Genomic DNA, 26,034 nt, shown 5'->3' with positions numbered 1-26,034 from the left:
GGGAAAATACTCTTCAAACAGATTGATAATAGTTCACAAGTGTTCACGTAGTATGTGTTATAAATCTCAGTTGCCAGCATGGTGTCACCGACCGAGCCCAAAGGCCCTGGCCTCAAGCTAGAGTTGCACAGCAGGTGTTCAGGGGGGACCAACCTGGGGCATTTTGGTAATTCTATCTGAGATGGGGATTTCTGTATACCCTAGATAACCGAGTGGAGAAACCATGTTTATTTTTTTTCAGGCTTGTTTGCATGGTTTTTGATTTGAAAGGTTTGTGGTTGCAGTAAAGACGAAAATGGATGTAAAGGTTGCCATAATATCATAATACCATACTGGCAGCACCCAGTAATGCACACACAGCATTGAAACAGTGGTTAGAAAGCAAATAATTAACAGCTAGGCAGAAGAATCTGAGTTTCCTTATAGCTTGCCAGGCCTAAGGTTGACCTTCAGATATTACAAATAGGTTTCCACTTCACCTGTTGGCTTTAGGCAATGTTAGCGTTTTATCTCAGTGGACGGGGCAATGCATTTTAGAGTAAAATGTCTGAGTTATTATCAGTGAGATAGCTGGCCTCTTGCACCATGATGATTAAACTCTGCAAGTCCAGTGAGTCTGCAGCTTCAACCGAACACCTGTTAGAAAGCTTAAACTGCTGTGAGTCGAGATCCCAAATACTGTCTGTCACCAAGTTTGACACAGATAAAGTGCAGGTCTACTTACAGCTGATGTCACCTTTGGGATGGATGGTTGTTCACGCAAACCAACACGTACACACAGACACTCACAAACAAACACACAGCCACCAACCCAACAGTTTTTGCTCCAGGCTTAGTGCATTAGTCACACCAGCATGCTATTTGTGAAGTCTGCAAGTGGACATTAATTAAGAGCATGTCTTATTGTTTAATCTCTGGGAAGCTACTGAATTGAAAAGTCTTTAATTATGTCCTTTTCGTTCCTTCCTTGTCAGTAAGTAATACGCACATGAGGGAGGGTGGTAGAAAGGAAATTTGCTCTTTCTTTGGTGAAGGCCACTGAGAGTACCTGCAACAATGGTTTCATTTAAAAAACCTAATGCTCCTTTTTCCTCGTTTGGTGTCAAGTGCTAAAAGGCAGGTCCATTTTGTAGAGTTCTATTGTGAAGGTTTCTGTTATTTTGTGAAGATAATTCGATTATTTTAAATCTGTTTAAAGGTCCAGTGTGCCGTGTGCATGGAAAACGTGCACTATGTAATGCTTTTATTGTGATTAGATTGGAAAGTTTCCACGAGGTTTCAGGGTCCTCAGCTGTTTCCATATTACTCAAGCATTAATATAGGAAATTGACAGCAACAGAGATTTACTTTAGATTGAATTAGTGTTATTCCAATGATGCCTTTAAGATTCTCAGAAATATATCATTTTTTTTGCTCTGATATAATTGTGACTAACAAATAAGACATGCAACAAATATCTACATGCATGTGTGACTGAACATTAGGTCTCCATTGTTTTATTCAGACACATAAAACCGAGCATGTCTAACTATAGAGATGGTTACACATTAAACCCGGCAAGATAGTACACTTGTTACGTTATTTAGACTTTGTCCTTGTGAAAAGCTCTTTATGTTAATAAAACAATAGATATCTGAGCTCTGCTTCATTTTTGTTCTTTTTTTTTGCTCTGAGTATTATCAGGCAAACTAGAAACTGTGTGGTACTGTTATAAATATTGAAAATTGAATGAGTCACAGATCATAGCAGCAATCTGGTAAATTGTCTCAGAGGGAGGGCTGGAAGCGTGGAAGTGAACACTAACTCCCTCTCCTGCTGGGAGTCGATCCCCTGGAAGGTACAAAGTACTTCGTAATCAAACAGCTTGAATGTGATGTGGGTGCGTGTCCTCACAATGCTTTTGTCAATGAAAAGCATAATAAAGCATTGTAATTATGAAAGTCTCAACATTAATTATTATTTTCTTATTATTTTTTGCAGCTGTCCCATTCCCACCCAGTCACCGACTGACAGCTAAAGAGGTGTTTGACAGCGATGGGAAGCCCAAAGTGGACGTGCTGAAGGCTCACCTAACCAAGGAGGGCCGTGTGGAGGAGGCGGTGGCCCTGAGGCTCATAGGAGAGGGCGGCGCAATCTTGCGCGCAGAGAAGAACCTGCTGGACATCGAGGCTCCGGTGACAGGTCAGTATATGAAAAGGGAAATTTGTGTCTTGGTCACACACAAATTTGTACTTTTACAAGAGATGTCACTAGAGACTGGGAGTTTATTAGAACGTGACCCTTCATGCACTTATATATATGTTATGTGTTATTTTTATATTTTCTCATAATGAGCGTTGATAGTTAATTTGCACTCATTGATTGTGAGTGTTTGTTTTTTCTCTTCTTATTTTTTTTTTGTGCTTTTTTTCTTTGGATAATGACAACTTACATGCAACATAGAGGAGTAGGAGGCTCACTGATACATATGCAGTCCATCTATTGTTGTCTTTCTTCCTGGTCAAGTGCCCTGTTCCTTCATTAGACTTTCTGATGAGGTCTCTTTGATGTTGTTGTAATAATCAGAGACCCACTCAAAGGATCTATGGCAACCTCTCATTTCACAATACGAGATAATTCCCAAAATATAGTACAGAGCGGCCCATACTCATATTTAGCAGGCTTCGCTCTTACTTAGATTCATGAATGCATGGCCCTTTTTCCCCCAAACAAAAGCCTGGGTCTGCAGTGCTTACCGAGGCCTCTATGATAAGAGAATACCTTGTCTAAAATTTGAAGAGAGGGAAGATTAACAAAAACAGCTTGCACAATTATGCAAGTACGTAACCTGGAGGGATGAAAAGAATAATCAGCGCTTGGAGCCACGCACTCAACAAATGAAATTCTATCTCAAAAAAAAAAAAAAGGACAACAACAACACAACAGATCCTCCAGTTTAAACTAAACATCATTTAATTTGTTAATGGCCATAGTGAGACAGTGGGCCATATGCACAAAAAGGAAACACTGTGATCTTTCAGAGCCTGTTGCTGTGCCTGCAATCAGAGCACATAATAAATCTCTTAAAGTGACAGTGTTTTGTAAAGGATTATTAACTTCAAAAGATTAAAATATGACACTACTGGTGGGATAAATCACTGGGCAATGAAGAGATCAGATTACTGACCAATGACGCATGTTGGAGTGTCACAAGACGTATAAAAAACATTGGTCGATTTCCTGCCTTTTAACCTGATCTCAATCCTGTTTTTCACATGTGGACGTGCTCTCAAGCTGACCTTTTAGTGGTGCTCAGATTTTTATTCACAGTCTGGGAAGCCCTGTGACGAACGAACAGACCTCGAGTTACAAATTTCATAACAGTTTAAATGATTCAGCCCTTAAACGTCCCTTCAGTTACATAGAAGGAGTGGACGGCTTCTGCGTGTGTGTGCGCAGCAATGAAGCACTTCTTTACCTCCCACTCAACACCCCTGTCTCAACCCCACTCCCACTCAGTAGTCCTTTTCCAACAAGGATTTCTCTGTTGCGCGTGCACATGAACCTGCTTTGTCTCCCGAGCTCACACACTCTTCTCTATAAACATTTCTTTGTCTCTCTCAGTGCTGCTCTTCCATCTGTCTGCCATGTTTTTGTCTTTCTGTGTCATGCTCGGGGAACTGTTTCTCTCCCTCTCCGCCTCACCTCCAATTCCATCACGACACATGGTCAGCAAATTAGTATGTAAATATTTATCATAGACGCAAAGCACTATGACATGTCAGCTATCTCTATTTCTCTCCGCTGCTCACGATCACTTCCTGGTTGAGCCAGATGGCAGGTGGGGTTTTCGAGGAGGAAGGGGGGGGGGGGTTGTTACGAGCAGAGCTGGCTTAGGCCACCGAGTACAAGCTGCTCCCATGGCCTTCGCACAAGTCACCCACCAATCAAGCTCCACATCACCAGGCAACAGCGAGGGCTTGCACCGTTCCAGCACTTGTTTGCAGCGCGAGGGGCTCGTCCACGTTGCATTTAACACACTAGAAAGGTTTCATTTTAACCAAACATGAAATTTAAAATGACATGTTGAAGTAACTGCAAAGTACAATCATATATAGTTCATGACCAGGCTGTGACTTTTTGTAATATTAAGTATTTCTATGACCATGAGACGTAAAGATCCTGGGTGTGAAATTCATGTCGTGCATTTAAAAAAAAAAAAGGTTGAACCAGGACCTTGATGATGATGATGATGATGGCACTTTAATGAAGATAATGTGAAGTGAATTTGCTCTGCATCATTTCAAGGCCATTAAGATTCCCCAATTGGTTCTGATGAAACAGTCTGGAGATGTCCACATGAATGGATAAAACTAGGTCAGACTGATGGCGGCTTATGACAGATATATGTCTTGTATCCTGATATTTCAAATGTCGTTGTGTTGTCTTGGCTGATAAGATTGCTTCTCCTCTACCCTATTTTCTAAACGTTTGCTGAAATATATGAACACTAAAATCTGTTAATTGTGACACAATGAAACATAACATAATATGACATGACACGTTTGAAGGCCAAAATGTAAGCCATCATCATATTGTACAGCCATATAGCAAATGATTAATGATATATCGAAGATGTTTTTAGGTCTCTTAGGAGCCCTGTCAGCATTACATAGGTGAGCACTGACTAGAATCCTTTATTAAATAACGTAGTTATCTTGTATAAAGATGTCATTCTCTAACTTTGAGGACAGTGATGTACAGACTAGTCTGAGCTTCATTACTAGTTCACTAAAATTCAGAAACCTTGCACGTGTTTGTTGTTGACCATGTTTCCTCACCAAATGTGTTTTGGCTTTTACTGTAATGATGAAGACAAGCTGTGCAACATTTTTTCTTTTTAACGACTGGCCAATTTATGTTTATTTTTTTACTCTGAAATATAAATTGGTTAAAAAGAATCAGCCTAAAAAAAAATCAAATTTTTAAAGTGTACAGTCCAACTCTCAATCAGTTACATTTACAAATTGATGTTCATAACAGACTGTGAGGTCCACCTCCACAGGATGTTAGCTCACAGAGAGTGCCATCATAAAACCTGGGGTATTGTTATCAGCCAGACTCAATCAAAACAGGATCTGGCCTCGCCGTGGATTTCTCTCGCTCAATGAGCCCGGCCTTTGGGTTGGCCTGTGTAGGTTCTGAAGCCAGGTTGTGTAATGCCCGCCGCCCACTCAATAGCTGCTGCACGCTGATATGCTGCTACTCAGGGAGATCACTTTAGCGCACAAGCAGGAGATGGCCAGAACGAATTGTTTCTCACTCCAGATAATGTACTCCCACCTGCTCTTCTTATGTGGGCTCTGTTTCTCATCTCGTTTTCTGTGTGTTGTGTGACAAGAGGGAGGGAGGCAAGGCATGTCTGTAGGTGTACAGCAGCAGATTGTGTGTTAGCTTTGATAAAGCAGATCTCAAAGCTGGAGGAGGGAGCCACTGCAGCATCTCTCTTTGTTTACTGTCGAACCGACGTTGATCACGCTCGCACAGATGTGCTGACTTCAATTCACATTGATCATAACATCGGGTCTTTTCGGCCAGTGATTGAACTTTCGCCATCGCCGTGCCACCCAGTGGTTTTCTTCACCGGCAAGTGACAGCTTTCCAAAAGGTCAGCTGGCGGTGCAGTCCTCCCACACACAGTGTGTTTGATGCGTGCTTCAGGTGAAATTGCAGCCTCTTACTCCCTCCTGCCGCGCAGACTTCTGACAACATGAAAATATCGTTAATTCCCCCTTGAAGATTGTGAGTTTTAAATAAAGCTCACTGTTGTGTTGTATATGTAGCCCTTTCAGTTCAATGAGAAACTGTATAAGCTACTTTTTCACAATAATCTTTCTCTTGGTGGTCGTCCCTTCAGCCAGTGTCGTACTAAAGGGTAAAGTTTAATGTGACTGATTTAGAAACTATTGCTTTACAGGGGAGACGGTTGCATCCATTTGTGTGTTTCTACACAATTGATGCATTTCATTGTTGCCAATGGTGATGTTCGTCGAAGGCCTTTATCAGGTCAGCAGCAGCTTAGATTTGTTTGATTTTTGTTTGTTATTTTCCTCCCTCAGTGAAACACGCTGCCATTGGAATCTTTCCAAAGCAATAACCAGCCTCAGCATGAACCATTAGGATTAAATAGTTGTGTTGTCCCTTTTTGAAATTATTTATTGTTGATGTGTAATCAACCCATACCATGAAGTCTTAATGGTGGCTAGCCTGCAAAAAGGATGCTGGAAAGATATTTCTTTAAAGTCGTGCTTATATAATCCTGCGAAGGCCACAGACACCGCCTTTTTTCTTTTCAGGTAACTTTATTATTTGTCGATTGGCTTATCAGGACATGAAGAGGATTTCAACAAATAAAATGAAGTGTTTCAGAAACAATTTACAATCTTACCCTTTAAGTTGTGAATTATTTTTTATTCCCCACCCAAGTAAACCAAGGTATATCAATAACTGTATACTCATTAAATGGCCGTATAAAATTTAAAAAAAGGAAACTGGAAGCTTTTTCTATCATTCATCTGTTACCTATACTGCTTGTCCATTGAGGGTTGCGGCGGGCTAGAGCCAATACCTGCTGACATCCAGCGAGAGGCGGGATAAACCCTGGACAGGTCACTAGAGTAGCCGGCCTTCTTGGTGAAAACACATTGGATGAAGATCAACCCTTCTCTCCATCACTTTAAAACACAAGTGTGTAACAGAAACATACAAAGAAGGGATGCACAGATGAACAGACTTAAGTCTCATTGAAGAACATGATGTTTACATGGTCAGGGTGAGCACAGACAGTTAATGAACGGTGGCTAAATAAGAACATTAGAAATTAAGTTTTATATATTCAAACACTCTTTGAGCCATTTTTGTTCCATTTAATAAGTTTTCCAGGAAGTGTACAACCAGTCTAAAATAGACCATCGTTTCATGTTTTCAGACTTGGCGTGATTGCAGGAGGGAGTAAGGACATCTTTAGAAATCGGACACAAATATCGAGGCTCCTTGATGTCGTTCCCTACTGTGGATTTTAACAGTTACACAGTGTGGGTTTAATAAAAGACAAATGGTAAAGCGGAGGTTTACGATACAGTCAAGGAGAGCTGGTTCCCGGAGCTGTCTCACACGGCTCGTAACTGGAGATAATTGCTCTCTGACGCTGTCCTCCAGCTCCTGCTAATTGGCTATCTCTCTGAATGACTTTTTCACCATCTCCTATTGTAATTCATGCTGCTAGATACAGTTCATAAAGCCACAAATGCCACTGCGAGAAAAAGAAAAGAAGAAAGTCTGTCCTTTTCAAATAAGATTGCAATCCATTCACTAGGTTGTTAATCAATTAATTTGTTGATTGCTTGAAGAAAGATGAGACAACAGATATGGAGGCCATGTTTAACGTTAGTGTCACTGCATTAATGTTCACCGGGAATATTGCTGATTATTATCTTTGTGTTGTTTGTCACAGCTCTTAGGTGAAGAAGGTGACTAACTGACTGAAAGAGCCGATATCTCGCTCTCATTGAATTACATGTCTGTTGCTGTTAACCTCTGTTTTGATCGCGATGGCTGTCGAGATCAAATTTGGACTCTTACATGTCCTGCTCTTTGTTGAAACTGAAGCCCTTGGTAATAGTGAATCACTGCATCAGAGGTCACAGTTAAAACCATTTGAATTTAGTGACATAATATGTAACAATTCTTTATTAAAATCACTAAAAATGACAATAGTGGTGGAGACGACAACTCCCATGATCCCACAGGCCATTTCCCAAGGCTTATTCAGCAGAATGTGAAATGGCCTGATTAAAGTCAAAAAATGAAAAAGCTACAACAGCTGCAGTGCAGAAAATGAATAAAGCAATTAAAAGTTGTTTTCAAGCTAGGTTTCAACCCGTCCAGTACAAAGTTGAATATATTCGGTGTCAGTTGTGGTCACCTCTTTCAGGGAAATGACGCTACAGTATGGCTGAATGCAGGGAAATTAGATCCTCGGGTTTCTTACCAAATTATACTCCTGTTTCCAAAGTTTTCCACCTGCAGGAACACTCTCTCTCTCTCTCTCTCTCTCTCTCTATCTCTCTCTCTCTCTCTCTCTCTATATCTCTGTGTATGTACGCCTCTGGACTGAAAACTAGAAGTCAATCGTTTTCGTTTTTTCAATGTCGATGCAGATATTTAGAGAGCATGGCGGCTGATGGCTGATATGTTGTTACATTTTTTGCACCTGATAAAATACAGCAATTCATTTGATTGGGTGAAATAGTGACTCTCTTTACAACTCTGCTGACAGTTTTGAGTAATTAAGCTGGAGAAAACCTGGTTATTTTTTTTATTTGAAATTGTGTCCTTATCTGCTGCCACCTAAACTAATGAATATGCAATCAAAACATAGAAGAATTTGATGAAATACTATTGTATTCTAAATATTACACGTTTGGTTTTTTTGTTCTTTGCCTTTTTGGATGAACTTTAGCAAAATGCTTATCAAGGCGATTTATCTTTCATAAATAATAAGTTCAGGTGTAACCGACCCATCGAGCAGAACAAATTGACCATAGGGCTTTTAAATCAGATGACCTCACCTGCACCCTGTCACTCAATGATGGCTAAGCAGCAAATCTCCTGTGGCCTCTGCTCATCTTGGCTCCCCGGGGTGTTATAAAGTACGGGTCACGTAAGGTGATAGGAAACCAATCGAGGTGGATTGAATCGCGGCTGCTGATTCCTGACACAGATGTGTTTGCCCCCAAAAAACTCCCCCCAACACAATTTAACAGCTGCCTGCTGTGCTGTTCATTGCTGTATAGAACTGATATGACAGATTGACTAAGTCGTGCGCTGCAGTGGATTTAACTGTGCCGAACGTGGTGAGATTCCTGAGAATGAATTGTCAGTCCATTTAGGATGAGGTGGAAGTGTTTTTCTAAATAATCTGTTTATAATTGCTGTGACAGGCCAGATTTATAATGGCATTAACTTAACGGGACATGTTTAGAAATGGATACTACTTAGAGCTTTTCCAGCCAATCAACTTTTAGTGTGTTTGGCAAGGATAGGTGTGTTCAAATTAAGTCTTACTAGCCAGTTAAAATGCCTCAAGGTTATAAACAGGCTGAAAAGGGATGTGGCGAAGAAGAGAGACATGAAAAGGAGAAGTAAAGCCAATTTTTTGATTTATTGCCACATTCAACACAAACTGTATAAAGAAAATGATTGTGCAATGAAGACTTCTTGTTTGTGCTAGTAGGAGAATAACAATAGCACTTTGACAAGTACGATAGATCTTGTTTGTATCAAAGAACATTTAATTTTAGCTTAAAATAAAAAAAAGATAAACTTGAAAAATACGTTGCATACATATTTTTCAAAATAAAAGGCATACATATTGATTAATATAACTGGTATTTGTTATACACATACATACATTCAAGTAGAAACCTGTAGTACTTCTCATTTTTCATTATATCCACATTGCTTGATTGGAATGGATTTAGGTTAAACCCTAGTTTTGTGTGAATGCTCTCCCCTTGTCCATTCTTTGCATAATTTCCTGGAGTAAGCGTGGGCTGTGGAGCTGACAAGCAGCAGTGCGCCATTACAATGCCTTTTTTCAGGCACAAATGTGCGGTTTGTACAAATAAATGTCACTTTATTTAATGAAATAAACTAATTAAAGCTAATTGAGGATTATATAGTGAACTGCCAGATAAACTGTTGTCTCCATAATTACAAATGGCCACTAACAAAGGTTATCCCAGGGTACGGGATACAGCATCATCCTCTCTGGTCCATTATTTCAGGTTAACTGGAATACCAGACTCCTTGCATATGATGGAAAATAACATGATAGATACGAAAAGCTTGTCACCGTGTGTTCTGAGGCTTTCATGTGTTGATTCTGAGTCTTAAAAATAGCTGATGTACTTCTGCTCCTCTCTCTCTGCCTCATTCCAGTGTGTGGAGACATCCATGGGCAGTTCTTTGACCTGATGAAGCTGTTTGAAGTAGGAGGATCACCAGCCTCCACGCGCTACCTTTTCCTGGGGGACTATGTTGACAGAGGATATTTCAGTATTGAAGTGAGTCTTGTGTGTTTTCTTTTTGTTTTTTTTGTCCCCACGAGGACCTAATCAAGTGTGACAAGCGCCATGTGCCCGACTGAAGCCGCGTTTATTAATAGTTTTCTTTGAGCGTAGATCAAATGAAGCTGCAGATAGTGGAGTGGTAATAGTCTTTTCTAATAACTTCAAATGTAGCCCGGATAGCAAATGTCACAGCGTAGCTTAGGGTTATGAGAGATTTATGAAGCACAACGCATGTATTTAATCTGCGACTGCATTTTGGAGTTCATACTGTATATATTTCCTGTCATCGCCTGAAACGGTATACTTTTATTAATAAAACATATTTTAATAGTGTGTGCTTTAACTGTCCTACGATGTTTCCCCTGAAGTTTGTCATCCCTTCCAGCGAGGAGCTTGAAATATGCCACAAAATGTGCCACATGAATGTTTTATTATAAGCAGAATTACTTGTAGTATGCCAGACTTTGTAATTGACAAAGCCTGACTTGCTGTTTCATCCGTCTTGTGTTATATAAAGACGATAAACTCTTCCTCTGCTTTTATATTTCTTCTTCTCTTTTCCAGTGTGTGCTGTACTTGTGGGCCTTAAAGATCCTGTACCCAAAAACACTGTTTTTGCTGCGTGGGAATCATGAATGTAGACATTTAACAGAGTATTTCACATTTAAGCAGGAATGTAAGTAAAGCTTTTTGAACTTCTTCTTCTGTTTTCTCTTTCACCTTTTGATCTACATTGAGCCGAAGTCTGTGAGAGTCTGTGCAGAGTGGAGGGAGAATTGAGTTATTCTTTTTAAAAAGCTGTTTATTATGCATCCAGCTCAGCCACTGACCTCAAACACTCACTTAAAAGTGCCCTCTGGCCTGGTACACATTCAGTCAGATTTTTTTCCCTCCTTGATATTTACACATGTCGGAACTATTTCTGTTGGACTCAGACAGGGGAAAGCGGAAAAAGACACAAAAGCCCTGTGAAATTGTGCTGTTTTAAAAATATGTTTGGGAGTTTTTTTGGCACTTTGCAAAGCCTTTTTTCCGTCTCAGACTCGCACACTGCACCCAATGTATGAGAGCCGCGTTGTTTGACTTGGCATGCTCTCCTCCCCCTGCCCTGTTTCCCCCCATGACAGGTAGAATTAAGTATTCAGAGAGGGTGTATGACGCATGTATGGACGCCTTCGACTGCCTTCCCCTGGCTGCACTTATGAACCAGCAGTTCCTATGTGTACACGGAGGACTGTCTCCAGAAATCACAAATCTTGACGACATCAGGAAAGTATGTTCGATTCAAGACCATTTTCTCTTTATGTGTGTGTGTGTGTTTGTGTGTAACAGCAGGTGGCCGTTAATGGCTTTAGAAATACAGATCATTTGTTAAAATTTGGAGCCTTCTCTCCGCTTCATGTATTTTCTGCATTTACTCAAAGTTAATGAGGTGGAGGAAAGAAAAAAATATATTCACTTTAGCGTGAGGTGCTTTGAAAATGAAAACCTTGCCTGCAGTGTGTGTGAAGTGATTCTCCCAGATCTGTCTAAAATGCTACTCAGGACTTGGCCAATTGCGAGCACCGGTCGGATCCTCACGCTGATTAAAAAATGTTGAAGACTCGGATTCTGCTTTCAAACTAATTCAATAACTCAAAATGGATTTTGTGGCAGCAATCAGAGGCCATGCATAATAGAATTTTCACTATTGAAGTGTCCATCATGGTACCCATCGAGTAATCCAGAAGCTTTTGTTCGAGAACGAGGCATCCTTGGCGGAAAGCAAAGTCATTTTATTTTCCTCGCTCCCAAAGAAAGGCTGCCATCCTGTTTTTTTCCCCAAAAAAAAAAGTCCTGTCAGGTGATGGAAGATGAGTGCTGTCTGTGACTTGTCATCTGCTCTGAATATCCTAAATATCACACTCATTTCTTCCCTGAACAGAATTTAACATCACTTCATTGAGTGCGTTATTAGGAGTCATGAGTTATTTAGGATCTAAGCAGCAGGAGGAGCAGCAGCCAGCGTGGCTTCTCGCAGAAGAAGCAACACAGTATTTTCTCTGCAGTCGTACGCGCACATCATGTGTAATTCTTTTTCCAGTCACACAGGCTAACTAGAGTGCTGCCATTTTCCTCCACAGCTAGACAGATTCAAAGAGCCCCCAGCGTACGGACCAATGTGCGATCTGCTGTGGTCCGACCCCCTGGAAGACTTTGGGAACGAGAAGACCCAAGAGCATTTCACACACAACACAGTGCGAGGGTGTTCCTACTTCTACAGGTGAGTGTGTCATCACTTACAATTTACATGTATGTTCTGTTTCTATGTTTTACTTTGCAAAATTGCATTAAGAATCAGAGAGATAACAATTGCTGTTCATATGAGAGTTTTATATCTGGCAAAGAGAATGAAGAACATCATCTAAGAAGCGATATTTCAATAATCTTGTATTGTCATCTGGTGCCTTGTCTAGTTTCAGGAAAAATAAATCATCCACTGATTAGTTTTGGCCGTACTATCTGTGGAAACCTTATTACTAAAGTGATTTTCAATATGATGAACATGTTTAAAGACATAGACAGATCATCATCAACAAATGTCGTAAAACAAAATAGGGGGAAAAGCAGCTAACCATCATCTTGTCAAAGAGGTGATAAATTAAAAAATCCTCCTGCCAAATTTCCATGTCTCATCTCTCCGTCTCTTGCGATACCTGCACTGTGAGGAGGAGGCCGACAGCTCTCAGAACGTGGCGTGCACTAGAGTCTTCCCAAAGACTCCTCGTCAGTCTGTTGCCAGTATTTATGTAACCCGCATTAGCTTCAATGGAGCTGAGTAACTGAACAAACAGAGGAAATGCACGGAGCAGGCAGTTCGCACTGTCACAAAATGGAATGAACTGGCACATTACCACAAGGCACAGTCCTGTCTCTGATTGCGCTCAGAGCTCCCTGCGCTAATTTTGGCCTGAGCGATGCTCTCTTGGCCGTGGCGTGCTCAGGGCTGGCCAGCAGCAGTAGTCTAACGTCCTGAGGCTCCCGGTATGCCGTCCCTTTTTTTTGTTGTTCTTTTTTTATCAGCAGGTGTTTCATTCCTACTGACCTAATGGTATTTTAATGTCTTTGCTCAGAAATGAACTCCCAGCTCTGAAGCTGGTGAGGATTCGTAAGGGGAATATCTTCCCTGATCGTTTTTTGCATTTTTTTTTAGTTTATGTGAATTACTACACAACTGGTTCTGTGTTGAAAGAATGTTTTCCCACTACTGACAAACAGAAATGTCCGGTATGTGGCCTTTTTACTTTTTTTTTTTACCTCAAACGACTGATTTGACTGCCACATGTTTGTGTCGTACCAGCATCCTTGTTAACCTTCGGCCACTTGGTCAAAATTCCTCTGGAGTCTTGTTTTCATCAGTCAGATGGTCACTAATTGGCATCACACTGGCACGCAGGATTTACGAGACAGTTTCAGCAGGAGCGAGGGAGAGAGAGAGACGTTTCCCCAGCCCTGCTCCCCCTGAAAAACATCAGCTTCTTTGTGGCTTCTGCCTTTCAGTAAACAATGTTTTCCCCCTTTGCACCATACGCACGCTCGTAACACTTTTACAAACACAACCCAGGCATGAAATTGCACGTGTTCTAATGTGCCTTATTTAATTATTTTTTTTCAGCCTTCACTGAGCAACGTAGGTAAAATAAGTACGGAGGGACTTGTATTTTGTTTTAATATTTGTTAATCCGAGTTTCTTACATTACATTTATTGTAACACACATTTATTTGTCCACACATGATGAAGTCATTTCCCTCACAGCCGTCCTTGTTGTCCAAGGAGCTCACTAACATCTGTGCCCTGTTTTGGGACAGATGGGAGATGCTCTAAACTCAAAAATGCAAATGACAAAAAATAAATAAATAAACCCAACTAGGCCAAAATGTATCTTGTCGCCCGTACGGCTCCATATGGCTCGCCTCTACATCTGCTGCAGGAAATCAAGTGAGAAATACAACATTCATTCCTAAATTATTCTCCCTTTTGAAAATGATAAAAAAAAAAGAATCGTTGCGTTTTATAATCCCCTCGTGTAAAAATGTTTTAGTCCCTCGTCACATCCCTCCCAGCAGACGGTTGTTGTGGTTGTCAGAAAACGCATGTGTTCTCATGTCTAACTAGAGCACCGTTGTAATGAGCCTTTCTTATCTCTTAACTCGATTTCAGTGTCTCGTGATGGATTTTCGCACAATTCTCAATTTAAACTGATTTACCTCTGCACCTTTCACGCTTTGTATCTGATTAGCGTGCAAACAGAAACAAGCCTGTCAAATCTAAGTTAATTTATTGATGTAACCCTTCATTAGAGGTCTGCCCCAAAGGACTTCACAATAAAAGATGCAATACAGCTTCAGTCTCAGTGCAGGTGTTATGTCTTTAAAAAACAAACAAACATTTTTCTTTAAAGGTTGAAAGACAAAATGTATGGTTTTGTGGGTGTTGTTCATTGTTGTGCTCTGATTTTTGCATGAGCGTTCTGCTAGGAATAGAGCACATAGTATAAAATCCTCCTCCTACTTCTTCATTGAACCACTTTCAGTATTTTAGGGCTGGTTTACGCAGTTTGATTGTTTGTCTTTAACCTTGAGTAGAAGGACGTAAAAAAAACAGATGAGATTGATTTAGTTATCTATTTTTATTTATCTACTGTCTGTATCACAAGAGGTTGTAACGAAACTGAAAATGACGCCGGAGGTTTGTCCCGGTTATTGTCAAAGGTGTCACTCATCTATTGTGAGCATTATACTACAAAGCATCTCATGATTCATAAATCCTGATGACCGCTGGGGTTTTAACCATGTTTGTCTCCAACGAAATATGGTTTACTACTGTTTTCATTTCAGAATAAAACATCTTCTTTCAGTTTGCCAGTGAATTATATTTAGTTTTTAACAAAATTCATTTTTGAATGAAACTGGTGCTGGAGTCCGAAAGGTTGTAGGTTGGAAAACCTTATACTGTGGTCTGATTGTTGGCTGTAAGGTTTTTAGTTTCCCTGCTCACAAACTGAATAGATCAACATGTGTACACACACACTCACACACACACACACACACACGCACACACACAAGGAATCACTCTTTTCCTCAAAGAAGCGGTCTGCTATGAATCATGTGTCATACTAAGCATTTTTTCTCAGGTTCATTCTAAAATATAACGCTCCATTTGAGAATGATCACTTTTCTTACAATACAAAACATTTATCTAAAGCTAAGAATGTTATGGGTTAGTACTTAATTAGTCATCGTACCTTTGTTCTTGTTTAAATTGTAAGTGGAATTTTTTAAGATAATATAAAAGCCCATTTACAGCAAACCCCCAGAGGCAAAAACCTCTTCATGACAAACTGTTGGGTCTGAAACACATTTAGATTTAAATCAGTGTTGTATATTCACTATATCCCCGAGCACAATCAATAACACTCATGATTTATTTATTTATTTCTCCTTTTCTGTGATTCTTTGATGTATAGTAAACCAAGTGTGTGTCTCTTTATTCAACAGCTACCCTGCAGTCTGTGACTTTCTACAACACAATAACTTATTATCTGTCATCCGGGCCCATGAAGCGCAGGATGCTGGGTGAGTGTCGCAGCATTTCATCTTCTCCCATCACACTGTCACACAGCAGAGCGATGCAGACCGGGGTATTAAACGAAAAAAGGTTCCTGGGTGCTCGCGCCTGTCTGGAGAGCAGATTGGGTGCAGTCTGAACTTTCAGAGAAGTCATGTTAATCCAAGAGACGAAAATGAATCCAGCAGGAGGGGGGGTGTGAGTTGGGCAAATTTGATATGACAAGTATGACTCATGCAGGTCTTGCCAAGAAATGTTGGGGATTCTTTTTTACTTCATGAGAAATTTGGGCGCAACAATGGTTATAGTAACGGAGCACCTTTGGGCACTGGAGAGCCTCTTTTGAAATGTTTGGTTTTGCAAACAGGCAGGTGGGTGGATGTGTCAAGCTGATCTCCCTCTAAGCGAGGTTAAGGCGGTGGGAAGCCCAGCACACAGTTGTTTACCATCGCACTCCCACTGTGTGGTCACATGGGACACCTCGCCATGTCTCAGAAGAGGTGGCTGCCCCAAGCCGCTGTAGGCCACAAATGAAATATATTAAATGTTTCTCTTTTTTAACATCTACAAGATTTACAGAAAAAAAAAAATTGTCACCTGAGTTTTTGACATTGTTTACCTAAAGCTTACTCCACCACCAAGCAAAGCACATACAGTAAGACCAGAGAGACGCAGTGTAGTTCTGTTTAAATGGCGAGTTTGTTTAGTATGACGGCTATTACAGAGCATGTTTTACTTGCAACACAGGGATTTACCCCCCTGGGGATATGCCAGTTTTACCCCAGCCCCCTTGCTGATGCATCAGCTGACGAGATTCAGTGAAAACAAGAGGCTGTAAACACTAATCGTATCCCGAGGGGGTGAACACCAAAGACTAAGCCATGAATTAAATGTTTTAATATTTACTAATGCTTACTTCTCTTCTGATTTGGGCATTTCACCAGATATCGTATGTACAGAAAGAGTCAGACCACTGGCTTCCCGTCTCTTATCACCATTTTCTCAGCACCCAACTATCTAGATGTCTACAACAACAAAGGTAAGGAAAAGGAATATACCATTATCAACCTCTGTGGCCTGTCACATGAATTCCACCATGCCATATTCTAACCACATTGACAGACCGATGTTTCCGAGCTGAAGAATATTGCAGTTTTCTCACATGAACTCCAGAAAATGTTTGTGTTTCACATCTGAAGAACGAAGCAGGAGTGTGCGGGTCAGAAACGTTCACAACAACAGGAACATTCACGCGAGGGGTGGTGCCTGGGGCTGGCAAGAAAAGGTTCTGGAAAATATCTGGAGCAGCTGACTCGAACATTAGCCTTCACACTTACGGCCTCTATGGAAAAATTCAGTTGAATGTCCAGAGTTCAGTGCACGTTTGAAAGCTTTACTGTTTGACTCAGGATCTGTGCAAATGAAATTACAGCATTGGGTCATTCCAAAAGGCTTTCTTTCATGTCATTTTCATATAGTAGGATCCATTTAAGAGTTTAGGTGTTTTGCATCTTAGTGGGACACTACAAATGAAGCCTGGGGCAAAGAACGTCAAAATAGATTTTTTATTATCTGCTTTAGAAGTGGTTCTGGGGGAATATTTTGAGGATATGATAATTTGTGATAAAAAAAGTAAAAATCCTGTATTTTGTCCCAAAGGTTGAGCTACAATCTGACATATGAGTAATTTGGCAATGGACATAAGACAACAGTAAGCGTTAGTCTTTAGGCTGACACTGCAGTATACTGCAGTGTATGATGAAGACCGTTTTCAGTCTTGAGTCTTGAATATTCACTCATAAGGCACCACCTCATGTTTGGCACATCACTGCATGTAACAGGTTTCGGTATCATTGTATTTGTCACACTGATCAGTGTATGCAGCTTATTAGTATTCTAGTAGAGAAGTGTTAAACCCCACACTCATAACACATTGGATCACAGTATTGTACTTTCTCGGTGCTTCGACACTGATTTTCGTCAGGTCAGTTCAGGGACGGACCTGGTGTGAAATGAAGTGGCCCGGTGCCGGCTCGCTTGGCACCTGGTGGCGCCCTATGCTGCGCTGTGGCGCCCACACAGAGTAAGGCTCATCTATGTGCTGTGAGTCAGCACTTTCCCCCGGAGAACACACAGTATCTGCTTTGGCTGTAGGGGCATGTTTGGATGGGGGCGGTGTTGGGCAAACCAGAGGAAATGGAAATGGGAAGGAAAGAGTGATGGTGCTGGTGCATTCTGTTTTGCAACTCCTCTCCTGATGAAATGCATAACTACAAGCTTTATACTGCAGTGCTGCTGGTGTGAGGACATTATAAAAAAGGGAGTGAGGGCCTTTTTCTTTAGCTGTGGCCCATTTACAGGTTTGTTTTCCCTGACCTGAGATTAGGTTGCATTAGTTTGCTCTCGTTCCTATGAGGTGCCTCCATGTCCTCCCCTCCCCTCTCCTCTCCCTGCTCTATAAAGATAGTCAAGAAACGGCAACGTGTTCCCATTTTGGCTCACTGTTTATTATTAGGGCTCCATTTGTTCCATGCCAACTAATCTTCCCAGAGCTCACAGTCAACAGAACACAATGCAAACAAATAAACAAACAAAGCAGTGTCAGGTGCACGTTGCTTTTAGTTTTGGCAACCGATCGTATGGCAACCGATCAAGCAGTCCAAGTAACTGAACTTATTTAGTCTGCAACCTCATCTCAACTGCAACTTCCTATGCCTTATACCTATTAATACCATATGCAGGTTTTAAAACACAGTTAAGAGCATTAAAAAGAGGTGATTAATTCCTTACAATTCCATTGTCGATAGAGGAGTTTCGCTCTGGTGCGTCATGTTCAACGTCACAGACACAACCAACAACTGAGGCGCTCTTTCAACTCAGTCTTGCCAAATTAGCACGTTCACCCAGGTGTTTTGTTTCCATCACGTCCGATGGGAGCCAGTTAAAACCCGTAACCCCAGTAGTCATTTGACGCGAGAGCAAATGGCGATTTAATCCATTCCCATCGCAAACTGATCATATCAAATCAGAAAGTTATCAGAAAGAAAAATATAATTCTGTTTGTATTTACAAGACCTGTCAGTGAAGGACGCCAATTTATTTTAGGCTTGCAAAAGATTTTAAGACAAAGCTTTTAAAAATTCATCACACACATTCAAACAGTTCCATGGAACAGACACAGATAACCAACAGAGTCCTACCAGTCCTGTTGATGCTCCTCTAATCAGTCATGTGTGTGGGGTACACTGTTAGAAGCAAAGCCTCTGTAATGAATTGCTCTGCTCTTAGCTTCCTGCAAGAGCCCACTGAGCATGTCCGTTGATTGATGGCCAATCGAGTGGGCAAATAAATCTCAAAGGGGAAGGAGGAGACATCGGCAGGTCCCATCAATCTGGTGCTGGTAGTTCGTCAGTTTAACCAATCAGACTTCTCCACATAGGGGAGCGAAAAAAGGTGGTGAGAAGAGCACCACATCACGTCAGACAAGAGGGGAGCAGGGGATATCCTCCACTACAGGATAATTTACCTTGTAGCTGAGTCAGGATAATCGACGCGTGTTTCCAAATGCTATCCATCCCTCATATTTTTTCTTTTCAACTCTTCTGTTGGTCAGCGAGCGTCAGACGCCAACCAGCTGTCCCTCGACGCTCTGAGGCCCCCCCCATGCGCCCCCTTAGCGAAAAGTGGCTCAGACACTAGCGAGCTGGTGGGGAAGCAGCTTTAAATGAAAACACAGCAGCAATGATTTAGCAGTTTGCACCATTTGGGTCCTGAAGTGACTGCAGTGGAGAGAGGGGAGGATGGAGAGGAGAGTCGAGGGGTGTTCTTGGCAGGTGCACACTTTGGAGATTGCTTGCAGTTTTGTATTAATGGAAGTTCTTTCTGCTGCATCATTATTGACTGGTCAAGGCCAACAACTAATGGTTATGGTGCTGGATGGAATAAAAGCGAAATGACTGAAATGCTGCCAATGCTGTCGACGCCAATCTTCAACTTCAAGCCCCAAACCTGTGAAGGATACGATAGTTTAGCTCCATTGCTCCACCTGCTAAAGCCTTATATAACCAAATTATTGTTTCATGATGAAGTAGAAACTGATAGGGTTTCAGTAGAAAAACAAGAAATGTGCTGCTGCCAAGAGAAACGGCCAGGGCTTCACTGTGGTGCACTCACTGGTCAAACTGTACCGTCACTTTTTGTTTTACTCTTTCCTTCCGCCAGTCTTGGGCTGATTGGTGGGCCGCAGAGACAGGTGATTTGAAGAGAAGGGAAATGGAGAGGCATGATTGGCTCTTGGCTCTGCCACTGGAATAAATGGCAGAATGGAAGCTGGGGCAGCGATGGCGTTTCATTCCTCCTCCCCCCCCTATGAGAAGAGTATCTCTGGCTACAGATGCCCACCCATCTGTTACCACCTTTACTGGGCTTCCATTCAGTTTCCTGTAAAAATGAGCATCTTATAGAATTTTTCTTGCTGCATCAAACAAGAAAATGATTCGGGATGATGAGCTGTTACGGAAAAAAAAAAATGTTTTTCAGAGCTATATGGTATTTTAGGATTATTTATGAAATTTGGAAAGTAAAACAAAAAATGATCTCCATAATGCATTGCATTAGTGAAGATATCCACATTTACATAAGCTGATGTTGGACTTTATGACAATGAGTGGGCAAATGTAAAGTACTGCAGTCTTACACCATGTGGCAGTTACAGTAAATGTTTTGTTATTTTAGCCAGACGTTCACTGTTGCGTGAAATTATGTGGGCAAAGTGTTTACGTTTCGCAGTGTCTGTGATGTATTTAACAAAACTTATCCTCATCACCATATTGATATTGTGCTAGTGCAAATGGAAGTGCAATAGGTCGACATTTTTACACTCAAGATCCAGCTAGTTTCACATCAGTTTCCCAGGTTCCGAACCAGGACTTTACACCCACCCTTATCAAAATAGACAGGCTTGATGGAAATGGAATTTCCTGTGGTCTCATTAACTGCAGAGGATTTATGAGCCATTTGTGCACTGTAAGCTGTGGACATTGGTCAGTCCCATCCATCCATACGTCTGACATCTAATGGAAGCAGGGTACTGAATCTAATGGAATGGGTAGGTCTGAACATCTGGAGTGGAGTACGAGCCCAGTGGAACTCCATACAACAGGCCTTACACATAGATGTGCAGTCAGCTTTAAGCTCTGAGGCAGGACAGTGGGGATCTCCCATTGATCTCAGAAGCAGATGTAAGAGTCCTCGTTACCAGGGAAACTGGCTCAAGGCACTCCCTTATGAATAATGAATGAGCGGGCGTCGCCTGGCAATATCTGTGTTACCGTGGCAGCAGGCAGCAGGCCTTAGCTACCCTGCTGGCCATCGTCGGAGCAGCAGAGACATCTAGTGGCTGTCATGTGGTGTTAAATGTAACAGTGGAGTTAAACATAACTCACAGCTGGTTGCCACAAGGGCAGTGCCCCGCTGCACCCTGTGTGAGAAATAACTTTGCATATGATTGTGCATTAGTAGTAATGAGACTTCTGCTTATAAGGACGCATAGTTCTGGTCCTGCCCCCCATATAAGCATGTTGGATGCAATGCAATTAGCGGAAAAATAAACTGTGCCTTGACCTGCTCGCACCGAGAGTTCAACAAATATATTTGTTGTATTGTACGGGGGAGGTTCTCGGGCGTCTGTTCCTTTAAAGGGAATCCCATTTGAAGGAGCAATGGCAGGAGAGCTGACCTTTTCCCCTGCTCTGCCTTTTTCCCTCTGGGATTCTGTGGCTGCATTCAATCAAGTGCCTCTACGGTGTTTATGCAGTATGTGATGTTTATGCAATGGCTGCCCACGCGTACAATTGCTTTCATGCACGCCGACGCAATTTCATAAACACCCCTAGTGCTATCTGAGTGTGTCAGACTGACACAATGATTTTTTTGCAGGACATGAAAATTGTGTTATTGCTGATATTGATAATAAAGCCGCATTAATTATACAGTCTATGGATGTTCCCCTGCAGGAGATTTTACTGTGTGTGTGTGCCTGGGGAAAGAGGTGACAGCAGTGGAATGCAATGCTTAACAATACTTAAGGGACCACTTGGATTGCACGGTTACTGCACTCTATGCATTACGGAGTTTCATTGATTACGCAAACGCACACACTGAGGCAAGCCCTGGCCTAGCAGGGTGTGTTCTGACCTGCTTTATGTTACGACCGACATTAGAGCTGCCCAGGATGCCAGGTTTGATGACTTGCTATTCCTGACCCTGACAGGGGCAGAAGCAGGAAAGTCCCCCACGGTGACCCAGCCATGGTGTTCGCTTTCCGCTGATCTGGGCCACCAGGCAGGCCTTGCTTATGAAAGAGGCGAGGGATTCTATATACAGCACAGATATATTTGTATTTGGCTGCTCTCATGTTTTCCTTAGCACCCACGTTTACATTCGGCCTCAATCATGGTTGAGATCACATGGGGCATGCCTTGGTCACTATTTGGGCAGTGGATTCTATGTCAGCTAAAACCATGTGATTGCTTAGGATTATGATAGGGTATAATATAAAATGAGCTGTGTGGAACAAAGAATAATATTTACTTCCATTCCAACTGTCGATACTGCTTAAATAATTTTCTCATGTGAGGGTAGCACCCCTGTGATTATTCTGCAGGGTAGTGAAAAAGATTATACTGCTGAAGGGGGCACCAAAACCTCCCTAATGATTATCATACCTTCCCACAAATGCGACCCTGTGAAACTTTATCTTGCACACACTAAAAAAATGGTGTTGTCTGTTGGACTATGTCACGCCTGACCTTTGTTTGAATGTTCTTGTCATCATTGGGTTACCAAGCAACCATAGGCCAAAGGTTAATTTGGGTGTAGTCACCGCTACAATATTTAGAAACAATATAATTTAGTCTTCACAGTCAGAAATGACATGCATGTTTATTTGTATATAGAGCAGGGAAGAGATATTGATCACAGGATGCATAATTGATGCTGTCAACTTGTGTTGAAATCTCTCAGGACAGATGTTGATACCAGGTCTAACAGGACCTTAAAAATACAAAATCTAAAACTACTCCTTTATAGTTCTCAGCTGTAAGTGTTGCTGTAGATCCCTGAAGTGATGCAGCACATAGATCTTTTGATAGAATAACTTTGATGATGGCAAAAGCATGTCAGCACATCTACAACAGATCGCCTGGAGTACAAGAATACACAAATGAGCACGTCGCAAGCGTTTGCCCATCATTGCCTTTGCTTCCTGTCTGTGTCTACGCTCTCCTGCCCTACTCACCAGAAATGTATGTTTGTTTTCACGTTTAACTAATGAAAAGTGCTCTAGCTGAAGGAGTCCAAATGCTGAGCTGTGTGTTTCTGCGATGTTAGTCGTGTATCCAATCCCGTAAATGACAGATGTGATTCATTCATCTGGGGGCTGTGATCAATACGCAGAGGAAATGTTCCAGGGTGGGTGAAAACAGGGGATTGATTTCTCTCTCTTTTTCCCCCCCAAATGTTGGTCCCATTCATTTTGATGCATGTACATGTTTCTAGCCTGATTTGCACATATCATCTGGCTAATTTGCATATAATCGTCACTTTGTCAGGGTGAGACATCGACGAATAGTGATTGTTTATATATCACCTTAAAATTATATTTTTCTTTAGTTTGTGTGTGTGTAGGTAGCGTTCTATTGAATATGTATATATTCCTTGTCATCAGCAGATGTTTTCACATTGCTGTCTATAAATTTGTTATTTATTTAAAAATCAAAGAATCAATCTATAAACACTTAATAATCCAACTATAGAGACGTTTTGCAGATTTTTATTGACAAGTAGAAAATATCTGGTGCTTTTTTTTTTTCAAGTTATGGATTGTGGTAGCTCATCAGCTGATGATATTACATGATATAAGTCTAAGTGGTGGTTGGAAACAGGAAGCAGACTGGTAATGGACTCGGAGCTCAGTTTGAGGTGGTGCTTTTTCTTTGTTTGTTGAAGCAAGGACTCTAATCTGCAGTTCGGAGTGCGGCATGCTGAAACTTTATAAGAAGAAGATATCATAATATTAGCCTTGCAGAAATAGCCCTCCTGGTTCTCTTCGGGTACTCCAGCTTCCAGCCATGTCCGATATCATGCAGATTGGGTTTAGGCCAGTAGGAGAATAGTTGTTTGTCCCTGTGTGTTGGCCCTGCAATACAAAGGGGACCTGTTCAAGGTGTTGCCCTGCCTCCTGCCCAGCTCCCCCCATGCGGATAAGCAGTATAAATAATTGATGGTTATACATCTATGTACACATGTCTCAATGGTCTCTTAACACTGGCAAACAGCTGTATTTTAATTCATTATGATATCAAACCTACATCTAATGATGTGGGTATTTTTCATTGTGATACATGCAGGGTGTAGGTCCTTGCACAGGAATACCATGGGACATTTGAAATTGCACATTATAAAAGCTGTAAAAGAGTGTTTCATTATATATCCAACGTTACACATATTTTAACAACTGCCTTTCTTGTCTTTTTTTACCGTGCCTCCCCAGCGGCAGTGTTGAAGTACGAGAACAACGTGATGAACATCCGACAGTTCAACTGCTCTCCCCACCCTTACTGGCTGCCCAACTTCATGGACGTTTTCACCTGGTCCCTGCCCTTTGTTGGCGAAAAGGGTGAGCATACGCATACAGCTGTAATATGCGTGAAATGAGAACAATTAGTTTCCTGGGTCAGTTATGAAAATGGCTCAGCCATGAGAAATGTAGCACATACACTCAGTGCAGTGCAGTCAATCATAAATATAAGACTTACTGCGCATGATTTATGAGCCAGAAACACACTCTCATGCAAAGTTACTAAATAAGTTAGACTTGCAAATTAAAAAGGTCTATCAGGGCTCCACAGCCTGAGTATGTCACTGGCCTTTAATATGTCTGAACAGAAAATAATTTAGGAGCATTGTGCAAATAAAGATTGCAACCATGAGACTATAGGAAGGCTAGAGGGCTTTTAATTTGAAACGTCGGATTGAGGAAGTGGTGTCACTGCAGACAGATGCTGTGGTTGAAAAGTAAATCTCTTACCCCAGCCACTATTCCTAGACATGACGGAAGACGTCACAAAATCAAAAGAAATGTTTCGGAGAATCCGTAAGGAGTAAGGAAAGGAAAGGAAAACCGCAGTGCAACAACACTTAACACTGCGATTTTTAACTTTATTTATGTCATTACAATTATTTTAATGTATAAATGTAAATGTAAGATCTAATTTATGAGCCCCTGTGCTCTTTGGGAAAATATCGATTGTTATTAAGAGACAACCGAAAACAACAAACATAGCAGAGGACCCTAATCTCTGAGTGTATTGAAGATTGTATTAGAAAATGTTAGGCTTTTTGTTTTTATATCCCATTGTCAGGTCTGTGACACATTCATGTAATTTCATCACATATACTGTCAAGGAACAATATCTGACGCACTCATTCCAGGAAGCCTTTTCTTGGGTGTGACCCTTCCGCAGAGGGCCATTAACAGCAGTGTGTGGGCTGGGTGTGTGTAGATTGGTCACTCGGGTAAATCTGTGTCCGACTATAGCCTGCACTGCCTTCTCGTGGCTGGACATTTCCCCCAGACTCGAGATTATTAATTATGGGCTGTGTCAAAAAATAAGTGGCATTTGGTCAAAAATAATATATATATTATTTTGTATATTTTTTTTGCAGTGACTGAGATGCTAGTGAACGTACTGAGCATCTGTTCCAACGACGAGCTGACGACTGAGGAAGAGATGGATGGTAAGCAGATACAAAACAGTTCACGCTGCAGTCTTCCCTACCTCCACTAGAGGGAGACACACACACACAAACAACTACTATCAGATAATTTAGTTCAACTATATTGAAGATCCCGTGTGTAGGATTCAAAATTATATTTTCATTAGTGTATAATCACCTGAAACTAATTTAATAGTTTTTCTAATTTCTAATCTTCATTATCACCATTTTCCTACAGAAGCCCAGAATAGACAAACCAATCACTGGCTATAGAGAGGGCCATTTGCTTTTTTTTGTTACCTGAAGGCCACCGTATGTCTCCGTATGTCAACACCACACTTTGCAAGAGGAAAGCAGTTGGTGGGCTCACTGCTACGTGCCACGAAATCCCACACGACAACATTCCTCAACCCTGTCATCAACAGAGAAACGATTAAGAAACCATTCAACTGATGACTCAGATGGATGAACGAGTGAATCATTGTTTTATTGCCCTCAACAGGTTGAACTTGCATACTTAAGATAACACAGGATATC

The 26,034-nt window shown here is 41.4% G+C and overlaps 1 protein-coding gene across 3 annotated transcripts in view; it reads left to right on the top strand.

The window, feature by feature from the left end:
- LOC133950002 (protein phosphatase 3 catalytic subunit alpha) overlaps positions 1–26,034 on the top strand; it is a 60,394-nt gene that overhangs the window by 22,926 nt on the left and 11,434 nt on the right. For all 3 annotated transcript variants that reach the window (XM_062384147.1, XM_062384145.1, XM_062384146.1), the window contains exons 2-10: positions 1,981–2,181; positions 9,982–10,106; positions 10,677–10,788; positions 11,240–11,385; positions 12,236–12,375; positions 15,651–15,728; positions 16,665–16,759; positions 24,272–24,397; positions 25,447–25,518. In XM_062384147.1, the coding sequence (XP_062240131.1) occupies positions 1,981–2,181; positions 9,982–10,106; positions 10,677–10,788; positions 11,240–11,385; positions 12,236–12,375; positions 15,651–15,728; positions 16,665–16,759; positions 24,272–24,397; positions 25,447–25,518 (1,095 nt within the window). The remainder of the gene's footprint in view (positions 1–1,980; positions 2,182–9,981; positions 10,107–10,676; positions 10,789–11,239; positions 11,386–12,235; positions 12,376–15,650; positions 15,729–16,664; positions 16,760–24,271; positions 24,398–25,446; positions 25,519–26,034) is intronic.

Source organism: Platichthys flesus, chromosome 24, assembly GCF_949316205.1.
Source record: "Platichthys flesus chromosome 24, fPlaFle2.1, whole genome shotgun sequence".
NCBI lineage: Eukaryota > Metazoa > Chordata > Actinopteri > Pleuronectiformes > Pleuronectidae > Platichthys > Platichthys flesus.
Note: the sequence above shows the minus strand (reverse complement) of the source record. Positions and strands in the feature narration are given on the sequence as shown.